Here is a 13,138-nt window from a genome sequence, read left to right as displayed (position 1 = left end):
CAGAGTATAGGGATCAATGATAAAGAGGCCAAGCGTCGTGGAGTGTGTACGGCCCGTACGATGAGACGTCCCTCGCTGCTGAGTCTGGGGAAAGTGGAGATGGATCGATCGTTTCCAGCTAACGTCGGAAGGAAGGGTAACAGCCTAGTGAGTGGGGGGTTGGTGGTGGTGTGCCCGTATTTTGATACCTTTGATATTCACACAAACAGGAAGTCAATCTGAGCCGGGGCAACGAGCCTGCGAGCTCAATTTCCCTTTAATCCCCCTGACATGGCTCTCAGATTCTCAAAATGCCTGGGATGCCAACGTCCTGCTGGCGAGGATAACAATCACATCACACACTGGGAGAACGTCCATTCGCCAATTCTGGCCCTTAGCAACTAATCCCCATTAAAATGGCCACTCACGTGATAGCAAATAGCATCCATAATTCACACCGTTTCAAAGTTCAAATTCAAAAGTTTGTCTGCCGTTTATTTCAAAGCACGTCTATGACTTCCACTTTCTCCACAAATGCAACAAACACTGAGGTGTTTACTGCAAACCAAACAGGCTAAAAGCAAGAATCAGTCAAACACTTCCCTAAAACATTCGCTCCCAGCACCAGTGCCCATTCCTGCGGGTCTTTGTTCTTCTGCATGATTCTGTGTTATGTATTATTCAGAGTCCAGGCCACTGGTGCCCGGGCGGTCCGCGGGCTCTGAGAGGCGGTACAGGCACGGGCACCGCGTACGGATGAAAGGCTTATTGCACGGACCTGCGCGTTATCGTACTCAATAATGCATGGAGTCGCACACGCACACACACACACACACACACACACACATACACACACACTCTCTCTCCGTAGATTTCTTGCCGGTGGCACGCCAGCATATAGCTCGACGCCACGTGAGAAGAAAAAAAAAGCACTCACACAAAAAAGGTAAAAAAGAAAGCAAGCAAGAAGGTAAGTAAGAGAGTGAGAGAGAAAATAAAATAATAATAATAAATAAAACAGCAAACCCCAACAACAAGGCCAAACCCCGTGACTACAGTAGCACCACGGCTCCTCGATCATCCAGGTGCAGGCCATCTGGAATGTGTGGGCGGCCTGGCTCCGGGAGCCTTGTGATACTGCAGGCGTCGTGACTGCTGTGTTTACTTATTATGCACGCCATACAATATGGTGCGTCGGTGATATTACACCTGCGAGAGGAAGGGCATTAATCACCCGCCTTTTTTTCCGCAGAGCTAGAACTGTATGTTCTCCATACGACTGCATAAAATTTCAATACACAAATAATGCAGCTAATTGTTAAAGGTTAAAGGGGAGGGTTGGCAGAAAAGTATGCCGGAAAAGATATAAAAGAATAAGTAGTTTTGAGATCACCTATGAAAATATGAATTAATAAGTGTCTTTGAGATTACCTATGAAAATATAAATCGATAATTGCATTTGAGAGATCACCTATGCACCTATTCACAGCACAGCTCAGGAAAACACAGACGTACCAATCATCAACAATGCAAACAGCGCACATGTCAAAGATCTAATCTAAATAAAAAAAATAATACCAGAAGTCCATGTTGAGGGCAATAAAAATTTCTTTCTCTCTCGTGCTCATATAGGGCATATCCTTTAGGCACAGGTAAGTCTACTATAGAAAAAAAAACAATAATCGACTACGGCCTCACGCTCTTTCAGCGCCTAAGTGGCCATTGTTGGCTTTTATCACAGCTTTCACTGAGGGGCTCACGGACACAATGCTCGGACACAATGGCAGCGGGCTCTGATCACGGTCAGTGGGCCATAGCTGAGTCACATGTGGTGATGGCGCTGGACAGGAGGTGGTCAGATGTTGCTCTGAACCACTCAGGATGAGCCAGACCATGACCACATGAAATCACCACCCCCCTTGCAGGGTGTCCATCGCAAACCAATAGAAACCCCACAATAGGTTCAATTCCAAGTGTAACAGGTATGAAATAATTATGAAAAGAAAGCCAATATAATATAAAAAAAAACATACTGCTAAGAAGGACTTATAAAACTATGTATTGAACCGCATTCATTTTTTTAAAGCCCTAAAGCAAATGTATTTGTAAATGTTGATGGTGAAATCAACTGCAGTTGTAAAACAATGAGACACATTTAACAGTTCCAAGGTGCAACATGACATTGCAAGGCAAACGATCATTTTCCATAAATATCCTTCAAAGCAGAGCGTGAGAGCATGATGTTTTCACCTGTCTGATCAGATGCATTTAAGAGTTCTACCCTTCATCTGCACACCTGCCACTTAACACATGCCCTCAGTATAAATACACATCTCTTCAGCTTAGGCAAAGGTGCTCCTTCACCATCACCTGACATTTCAAACGTAAACTTACCTGTTGTGCACCGAGACCTGAAGGGACTTTTAGAGGTTCGGCAGGGCAGGCAGACAGCTACCTCAGACCAGGTTTACTAAGAGACAGGCCATACACCGATGATCACACACACACACACACACACACACGTGCACCCTCACCCCCCTCACACACACACCCATCCAACCCGCACACCCACCCAGCCACCGACAAAAGCCCTGTTTGTAGCTGTGCATTGTGAACGATGTTGTTTGTCCAGGAAAATGCAAACGGAGGCATTCCGCAGCTCTGCAACTGTATTCACGGCTGGACTTCACAAACGTACAGCGACACATCCACACTCACCTCACCACTGAGCCAAGCAGCGGATCGCTTCCCCATTAACACAGAAAGAGGGAGAGAGGAAGAGAGAAAGGAAACAGGTAGGATGTCCTCTCCTCCACCCTGCTCCTTTCTCTCAGGCTTATTTCAGAGACACAAACGCTGACAGGCACGCCTCAGAACAAGGCACGCCGTTCTTGTGCCGTGAGTGAACGAACACGACGACAACACTTACCTGAACTCGTCAGCGCTGCTATCGGTCCTGTGAAAGAAAGTGCCCAACAGATGCAAGACGTGCAGTCCTCTCATCTCTGTTTGTGAAGTCCCACACCGGCTTAAAGTGTGCATAACAATAGGCAAGCTCCTACTGTCAGTCGTCATAACTAACAGCCAAAGGCACTTTTACTGTGACTGGGTATGAGGCTAAGGCTCCTTGGAGATTTTTTAACCAGAGGTCAAGAGACCACAGCGCTCTACTGGTGAAAACAACCCTGAGTGTGACTTTAGCCAACTCAGAGACTGTTTATTACACCTTATCTCTTCAAAAGTAAAGAGTGTGTGAGTGTGTGAGTGTGTGACTGTGACTTTGTGACTTTTAAGTGACGCCTCGCATTTCAACACGTGCGGCATGTGCCTTGGGAGACCCCGGAGGTGCAGAGTCAACAGAAAGGCGCTTACCTCTCCTCCCGGATGAACGGAGTCAGGAAGCGGGTGGCGTCGTCGTCATGGCTACTCTGCTGACTACTCTGCTGGCTGCTGGAAAAAAAGATGGACATTCGTCAATCATGTGTCATCAGTCGTCGACACCTCACAGCCTATCATGGTCAAGAAGAGATATATCTACACAAACAGTATTAACACTTAGTGCTATGAGAAACACCCAGTGTTGGACACAGATACAGAACAGTATGCCACATGTGGTCAGTACACAGATCTTTAGACTGTGTCTCAAAACTCATCCACTAGAGGGCGGCATAGGCTACACACTGGGCAGCACGACACCTGCTCCTTAGGCTCTCAGTCATGTTCTGTTTTATTATATTCAGAACAGCTATGTGCTGGCCTTTACAATAACACAGGACTGTATCCACCAGGGAGGATCTGCTGGAAATCCATGCTTCTGTCATTATTATTGTCTCATTTCATCTCCAGGAAACATCAACCATAACACTCATATATTTGCACAAAATGCGACACTTTAGTCTTTAGATATACGGTCATGATGTGAAGCATATCAAGGGTCCAGTTGTGTGGCTCTGACATAAGGTGACCAGATGTCAGAGACCAAAACCGGGGACATAATCCTAAAAATGTGGAAAAACGGGGACATTTCCAGTTTGACTATCAATCTGATTGACATACATACAAGTTTTATCTTCAAAAAATGGGGACATTATGTAGTTTTTCTGTATTTCACCGGGGACAGGCAACCAAAAACGGGGACTGTCCCCTGAAACCGGGGACATCTGGTCACCCTACTCTGACAGGAACACTACCTCTCCCTCTAATCTGTGGCTTTGAGAGAATCCCAACTATGCATGACTCCACAACCATGGCGCGGCCAATAACGAAATACAACAGGTGGATTACTGAAATCCACATAACGTCACGACTGGTCAACAAAGCCTATTGGGAAGTATTTGGGAAAAAACATTACAGACGAAAGCCTCATAGTACCTAAGTGTTACCTATTATTGTTTCCAAAAATGTTATAATCTATTAACACTACTTCACCAAATCCCAACCTAGCAGACTCCCTTCACACGGTGTCTGTTTCTCTACAGAGGGCAGATAAGGACTGCATGCATACCAGTGTATCCATCACAATGTGAACACAGGTGGGGCCGCATGGACATCTTAACATCACATGGCATAAACGTGCCGGCTCCTACAACATTTCACCACACTTCCATGAAGGGAACTGCTGATTTTAAAGAGGTCATATGTAGTTGTCAAGCCAACACACCTGACACACCTTGGTGAACACACTGGGGTACGCAAACAACACAGTTTGTTGGGAGAGATTATTAGCAAAAATACTTTATATCAGAAATAAACGATGCACTGTAATCAAGTCCACTGTATGCTGAGTGCACTTTAACACTAGAAGCGCCGCGCCGTTCTGACCCACTTATACCTAGAAGCGCCGCGCCCCGGTCATTTGACCGCTTTGACGACCTACTAGAAGCGCCGTGCTGTTGTGAACTACTTAAAGCGCGGCGAGGCGGTCAAATGACCGCTGAGTCCTTAGACTGGGAGGCTGTTACTTACACAAAATGATCGCTAGATGGCGCTTCGTGCACGAATCTAATCGTTTGGTCATAAATTCAGTTTGCACTAGTATCATTCGTGTCAGACCGTGTTGTTGATAGTCTGTGGTTGTTTTATTATGACATACAGCACGTTCGAGTTATCTGTTCATTTAGTTGTGTTGATTTGTGTTGTTTGAGGTAAAAACTCTGGAAGAGTTCTTGAACAAACCTTAAGCAAACTTGACTTTCAACTAAAATGCTCTAAAAGTGAATGGGTAAAAGTCAATTCACTCCCCAAATTCACTTCTATTCATTTAATAGGTAGCCTATCTGTTTGCGCCGCCGAAAATGAACAGTCTGCCGACAATGAACAGTCTGGTTTCAATTAGAACAGTAGCCAGGATTTCAGGCCACATTTTACAGGCTACCGTGGCTACTTTCTAAAACATTTTTATTCATTTAGGGAGAAGCATCTTATAGGGTCTAGCTACATCGGAGGGAGGGAGATAGAGAGCTATGCTGAGCAGAAAGATATTCTCCGTTTTGTGAATGTGTATGATATGTCTGCTGAAAAAAGGCTATGGGCTTATTGTTTCTACAATTTGCTAACGTCTACGTGAATTCGAGATACAGCATTGAGATACACATTTTCACTGCAATGGAAATCAGGTCTGTAGCCCACTGGTTAGAGCTTCGGCCTCACATTCAAAGGATTGTTGGTTCGATTCCCGACTTGTTCATGACGGAAGTTATTTTAAGCAAAGCATCAATAAATATAGGCTATGTTCTGTTTTTTCTATTCACACAACTACACGCACGCTGGCGAATTCGAACATTCTGAAACGCGCATATGCGATGAAACATGATCGCGCATTCTTCCACGAGTTGCCTAAATAACCATGCCTACAGCCTAGCCTATGCACAGAGAGAGGCGGTGGGGGTGGGGAGGCAGTTAATTGTCCTCGATGCGCGGTGATGTCTGTAGTAGGCTAGCCTAGACGAGTGTATGGGGGAGGGGGAATGATCGGTTTCAAATAGGCTATGTTGCAATGGATAGTGTGTTATGTATAGACCCCGAAGCCATTTGCTTTGAGAATAACGGCTGGCTGATGAAGTAGCCTAGTTGGCTGGCTAGCTGGCCCAGCCAAAACCTAAATGAGGCTGCAGCCGCCAACGTTTTCATGACTGATCATGGCTTTAGTTGCCACTTCATGTCTACATATGTCTATATTGTACTAGATCTCAACACACAATGTTATTGTATTGTTTTGGACAACGTTCTGCACGTTTCACTTCAATTTAGACTGCATGCGTTGTGAACAGGAAAGGAAACGGTGGAAGTCGCATCACGGACTTCTGTTTTGTTCTGTAATACCTCTATAATATCCTCTAGCCGCTATAGTATTTCTATAGCAACCTTGTAGTACTTCTGTAGTATGTCCCAATTTACTATAGTATTCCTATAAGATTCCTATAAGATTCCTACAATATTTAGTCCCAAAATACTATAAGATTCCTATAGTACTTTTTCGTAAGGGCGCGTAGCCTAATAACCTATCGCGTTCAATGTTGTAAATCCGTCTGTTCCAGAATATTTGGTTCATATCATCAATCTTTGGTTTTGGTGTTTGTGCAACCTGGCCCTGGAGATTTAACAAAAGTCTGACTAGCCCTACGTAGGAATTAGGAAAGTATGTAAGGCGAGATCAAGATTAGGCTACGTTGCTTGCTTCTTTCCCCCATATCAACTCACTGTGAGTTCTGTATATCGTAGCAACGAGCACAATACTGATGTGGTGTGTCCAGTGGGAAAATCTCATGTAGCCTAATTTCTAGGCTCGTTTATTTTTCGCGTGTCTCTATGATATAATTATTTTTAGATGCAAAAAGTCTAACTGGCTTAGTCAAAGTTTGTCAGATGGCGGCTCAATTTGGCTAGTATTGTGATTCATCCGTTTATTTCAGATAGTTTGTTATGAAAAACCATTAACAAAAAATAATTGTTCGTCGACGTTGAAAAACAGTTTCCGAATTCAGTCTATATTAGCTACATTTTTACGCTCGCGCCAGGCTGCGAACCCAGGTCTCCTGCGTAATAGTCGAGAGATTTAACGTTGCGCCACTGAATGACTGCAACGCTTTTCTTTGGAAATGTATTTCTTTGTCCACCAAATAGGCTATGTAAGAAAATGCTTATTAGTCTGAGCTTTAAAAGATAGCCTACAAATAGAAGATAAGATACAACTATGAATGTACGTAGGCATACGCGCCCTACGAACATAAATAGGCTTCGACGAATTTCAGCTGAAAATATTTTTTACACACGTAGGCCTGCCTAATAGAACAACGTCGCAGAACAACGTTTTCAAAACAAACTCGCATTTTACCACTGTAAATCGCCTCCATAGACTATGCCATGTAAATGAAAAATAGTTATTAAAATAAATCACATATATAATACATATTGCACATATATAAACGATATGTTTTATGGTAAAATATTATTATCATGCCCGACTGACAGGAAACCCTTGCGACATCTGCTGTGAGAAAAGAGAATAGCAGCCTGGACAAACATGGCCGAACGCGAGACAACATAGTGTTGTCACATAAGTGAGCGCAAAATAGCTCTAAACTAGCTTGTACCGGTGTGCTTTTGGTCATGTAAAAATTCTGGGTGACAAAACACGCATATTTAGGAAAAGTCGTGAACGTAGGGTCCTGGAATTGAATCGAGTGAAAAGATTTTTTTTTTTTTGTAATCACTGCGGTCAAATGACCGCAGCCCGGCCGTTCTAGGTATATCTAGGTCAAACCTACACGGCGCTTCTAGTAATACGCGTCAGCGGTCAAATGACCGGTGCTTGGCGCTTCTAGTGTTAAACACAATAAAACTGTGATCAGTGAGAAGAGCCGAGATGAGATTAGGCAGACAGCTGAAAAGGTCGTGAGCTAAATAAAAGACTATGCTGTGGTGAGAACTGTGTAAAAGGGCTAAGCTGGCGGAGGGGGGCAGCTCCGTGTCAAAGCGTGAGGAGAGGTGAGCGCCTTGAGATCCAGTGAGACATGAAACCCAATGGCTGTTGTGCTACAGCTGTGTCGACACGATACTATTAAAAGCTTTAACGTGTGTTTGACAATTTGAGTGCTACTGTACCTTGAATTTTATTTGAATTTGGATTTCATTTTTAGTTTGAATTCCCCCCTGGGGATCAATAAAGTATCTACCCATCTATCTATCTATCTATCTATCTATCTGTCGCTATGTCTCCCTTTTTTCATCAAGTCCATCAAGTCCATTACCGGCCCACATGAACACAACCCCTGGTCACACATACTGTACAGTATCTGTGTGAAGCATTTTAGCAATAGCTGACGTCAATATAGCACGTTCACAATTTAGGACGTTTGCAGTTCACAGAATATGCGTGTGTGATGCAGTGCGATCATCTGCATGTTGTGTGTATGTTTGCACCGAGCTTAACCAGCGACTCAACCACAGGATGTAGGTGAAAGTGCATGTGGGCCTTCGTCAAAAATATATGCCAAATACAGTACATGTCTCTTATCGACAAAGACATAGCCATGGGTGTAGAAGTTAAACAAGTTCCTCATTTTAACACGCACATAGTACAAGTCTTATTGTTACAGACCCAAGGCAATTTGAACATTTCATGCCAAATGAGTGTTTGCCCGCCATGATGTGAGTTGACATTCACATTACAGATAGATATATTACATGACAGGTGCTGCTCTGAGACAAAAGTTCCCTTTTCACCTCTGTAAGGATTCCTACTCCATTTTCTTAGAATGCATACTTTTGCCCTAAACTCAACCCCACTTAGAAATTCTTTCTTAACCGATGACTTAACTGAACTAAGCTCAAACTGACAACAGAGGCTAAGACATGTCGACATTTCTGTCTGAATGTGTTTACCCTCAGACTGCTCCCTGTGCAGGCAGCGCAGCATATCTCCTCTCTGAGAGACTCCAGAACCAGGCTGAACTGAACACACAACTCCTTAATCAAGAATAACCAAAGTCTATCTGTCCACACGACGTCATCATTTGTTTTGCACAAAATAGTATAAAACAATATGATTTCTGCAAAAAAAAAAAAAAAATATATATTTTATTTATAAAATGAATGCAAAATAAAATCACCTAATGGTAGCTACTTGATTCTGGATTTTTTCAGTCATGTTTTTTCTTCAAGTGCATTGTTGTCAGGACACTACGTAGGTAGGTAGAGCCACAGAGGGAAAACATCGCTCTGCTAGTCAGTCCATATGATGACGTTGTGACCTCATCCCAAACAGTCATGTGACCAACTTGTCACATCACGGTCATCACATGACAACATATCACATTGCATTACGCAACATCATCTTATGTGATGCTCTGGACGTCACTACGCATTCAGGTTGATTCACAGCGAGCACACTTTGATAACTCTCTGGCGAGCCTCTACCCTCATGCATTAGTAAATTGTGTTGCGGTGACTTCATTCTCGTCGGTAACATCTGAAAGGGGAGAGTGGTTCTTGACTGAAATATTAACCATACCAGAGTATGAGTGCTGATACAAAGATACAAGGACTATGGACGCCTTGGCCCTAAAATAGCACGCAGTCTTTGCTTATCAGGCCCCGGCAGACCGCACAGGGCATGGACCAGACAGCCAGCTACAAATGCTACACAGAAATGAGTACACACACACACACACACACACACACACACACACACACACACACAAACACACACACTGACACCCACATCTACAGTCCGACAAACATGCAAGGCAGATATGGCCACATGCATACAAACACACACTCACACTCACACTCACACACACACACACACACACACACACATACTGTACACTCACTCACTCCTACACATGAACACAGACAGACATACAGTACACACAAGGCAGATAAGGTCATATGCATACAAATACACACAAACACACACACACATAGACACATGTAAACAAACAGACATGCACGCTCACACTCACAATAAATTAACAATACAGACAGTGAGACAATTGTAAATGCCTGTAAGATGAATGATTTACTTCAATTTCACACTATCTGCAGTGAAAACCTCAAGCAATGAACCAGCCTCACAGGCTGTTGGGCACAGTTTTAAGACAGGAAAAGTGAATAGGTCCTATTATCGGATACTGTGTTCTCGGATATCAATTCCAAAATAATAGTGAAAGAAACAGAGAAATCAAAAAGAGAGAGAGAAAGAAAGAGTAAAAGGATGACAGAGAATGAGTGTGTGTGTGTGTCTGTGTGTGTGAAAGAGAGAGAGAAAGAGAGAGAATAAGCATTTCATTATTGCTGTTAATCCAAAGTCATTACCAGGAGAGAGTAGAATAATCCGCAATGTGATCAATCTGTAATTGGAATAACAAGAATCAAAGAACGCTTTATTGACTTTTCCTTAGTAATTAATTACCAGCAAATAAGAAATAGCACACACATCACAGATATCACGTTCCTGTAAACCTAAAGTCCTGGGGGGCTCTAGGGAGGAGGGTGGGGGGCGGGGGCAGGTGTATGTGGGTTGGGGTCCTTGTATTCAGCCATGCCTGAATGAGTTGCCAAAGCAAAGCGCAATTACAACTACCAGTGCCGCCAGAGCCCGTGAGCAGACACACACACATGAGAACCGATGCACAAGCTACAGTCACTGTGGCGCCAGCACATTACCTTCGCCTTGAGGGAGCCCTCCTGCTGGCCATCCTTCTCCTTCAGACATGCAGCTCCAGTAGAAAAGAACCAGACTGGTTCCAGTGGAGACAGCCACCCTCCCCCAACCCTCTCTCTCTCTCTCACTCTCTCTCTCTCTCTCTCGTAAAAAATCCGACGACAGACAAGCTACGCTTGTTTAACCATTAGACACACTGCATGTTCCTCGGTGAACCCCTCAGTGAGCCCGATCTGTGCTGGAGATAGTGACACCTGCCCCCAATCCTTACCTATCGCCCCTGCTTTGATTCAGTCGGCTGATCAATTACACCCGTCGTGAAACCATGAAGGGCTCGCAGGCCTTTCCACTTCCTCTGGGTAACGAGCACGGCTACGACACCGTGCCCCCCCGTAAAAAAAAAATAAACACCCAACTACTGTGTGACTCATTAACACGCTCGTTAAGCTACTCGCTTACGACACGGCTGAATCTTAAGCACAACAATCGCAGCTTAGCTCACTGCTGGATCCCGCTAGAGCCATCGCAGACAATAACAACCCACGCACATCAGGTCGGGATAGATTGATTATATTATTACATGATTACATGGAACAGAGACGAGAGCTTTAGGCCTACGCAACGCCGCGAGAATCCTAGCATAATCATGGGGCACATCTACAGCGTATTGTTGATAACTACAGACAAGGGACGATTACGCCAGGCATGGACTCCGGGTACAGTGAGAGCTCTGAGAGCGGTGGAACAATATGACTCTCCAGGGTTAGAGCTTTAAGCCTGCCCCCGCCGCAGTCTCCTCCACTTCACACAAGACCTTCCTCTCCCCACTGTCAGATAAAAAGACATACAGTGGATGAAAACAATGAATAAGTAATGAAACGCAACAACTAGAGCCTAGGGGGAGACAGAGAGAGAGATGGAGAGAGAAAGAGAGAGAGAGAGAGAGAGAAAGAGACAGAGGAGAAAAAGAAAGAGAAAGAGAGAGAGACACACACAGGAGAAAGAGAGAGAGAAAGGAGATGAAGGAAGGCAACGGAAGAACAGAAAGGAGAGAGGAGAGTAAAGGAGAAGAGGAGAGCAGCAGATGAAGGTGATGGTATTCCAATCAACATGAATGAGGCACTAAAGTCTCCTTTCTCTGCGCACACACCCTTAGGGCAGGAGTGTGTGTGTGTGTGTGTGTGTGTGTGTGTGTATGTGCGTCTGTGTGTGTGTGTGTGTGTGTGTGTATGTGCGCCTGTGTGTTTGTGTAGGGAGTTGCGGGGACATTTTTCTCTCACGACTGTATATGAGAGAAGGCACCCACTGTACCTCTGGCTGGCTCTGACAGTGTCTCCACAGCTGAGTGTGTGTGTGTGTGTGTGTGTGTGCCTGTGTGTGTGTGTGTGGTCTGTGACACTGCCTTTACCAGAGTCATCCTTCGCTCCCCCAACCCACTGCCGCCCTCTGACTCACTTGATTAATAGGTCCTGCCTCGCTGCCTCATCAATAATTGACGGCCAGATTAATATTGTGCGCTGGCTTATGTAACCACAAGATGAGGGTGGCAGGATGGGGTGGTCACACACACACACACACACACACACACACACACACACACACACACACACACACACACACACACACACACACACACACACACACACACACACACACACACAGCTCCCCTGGCATCAGAGGGGTCTATGGACAATCTCCGTGATGCGGGCGCAGAACACAACGTCCCATAAGGAAAGACGGAAAAAGACGTTCTCTTTTTCTTCTCTTGCTCCCCTGAATGTCCCGAGGATGCATTGGTAAAGTAAAGTGTAAAGTGACGGGTATAGGAGATGCTTTCACCCAAAGTGGTACAGACTCAAGAATCGAACCACAGGCTGAGTGACTGATTCTCAGGCGACAAGGCGACTGCTGTTCTCCACCATGCCCTACATCAGGGTTTCTCAGCGGGGACGGTACAGTACCAGCTGGGGGGGGGGGGGGGGGGGGGGGGGGTTAAGCTTGTAAAACGTTCTTGGCTTTCAGCGCAAAACAAGCACTTTATAATGACTCCCATCTAGGCAGAGAGAAAGAAATAACATTTTACATTTTAAATAATGTTCTGTATGTATGTATGTATACAGTATGTTTGTATGTACTGTATGTTGAATGTTGTGTTTGTATTGCTGCTGAAACACTGTAATTTCCCCTTGGGGATAAATAAAGTATATTGATCTATCTATCTATCTATCTAAATTCATCCTCTACATGCGATTGTCTTCGCCATCACAGTTTGCTACGTGCAGTGTGTGCGCTGCGCGCCCTCTTAGGCTGCTGGTCCCAGGTCAGGTTGCTGACTCCAGCATATGCAGTGGTCCATGAGGGGACTCTGAACTCTAGTGAATATACCACTCAGCTCACAGCTTCCTCTTAGCTGGAAATGTGCAACTTCACATTTCTCTGAAAGGGGTCAGACTAAAAGGAAACCAGCATGAAAACCTCTCTACCTTACATAAA

The 13,138-nt window shown here is 44.6% G+C and overlaps 1 protein-coding gene across 2 annotated transcripts in view; it reads right to left on the bottom strand.

The window, feature by feature from the left end:
* Positions 1-13,138, bottom strand: part of gramd1bb (GRAM domain containing 1Bb) — a 92,710-nt gene that overhangs the window by 68,083 nt on the left and 11,489 nt on the right. For both annotated transcript variants that reach the window (XM_062552351.1, XM_062552352.1), the window contains exon 2: positions 3,352-3,429. Coding sequence is in view for 1 of the 2 variants with exons in the window: in XM_062552352.1 (XP_062408336.1) it covers positions 3,352-3,429 (78 nt within the window). In the remaining variant the exon portion in view is untranslated. The remainder of the gene's footprint in view (positions 1-3,351; positions 3,430-13,138) is intronic.

This window comes from Sardina pilchardus, chromosome 13 (assembly GCF_963854185.1).
Source record: "Sardina pilchardus chromosome 13, fSarPil1.1, whole genome shotgun sequence".
Classification (NCBI taxonomy): Eukaryota; Metazoa; Chordata; class Actinopteri; order Clupeiformes; family Clupeidae; genus Sardina; species Sardina pilchardus.
This window is presented reverse-complemented; position numbering and strand designations above follow the sequence as displayed.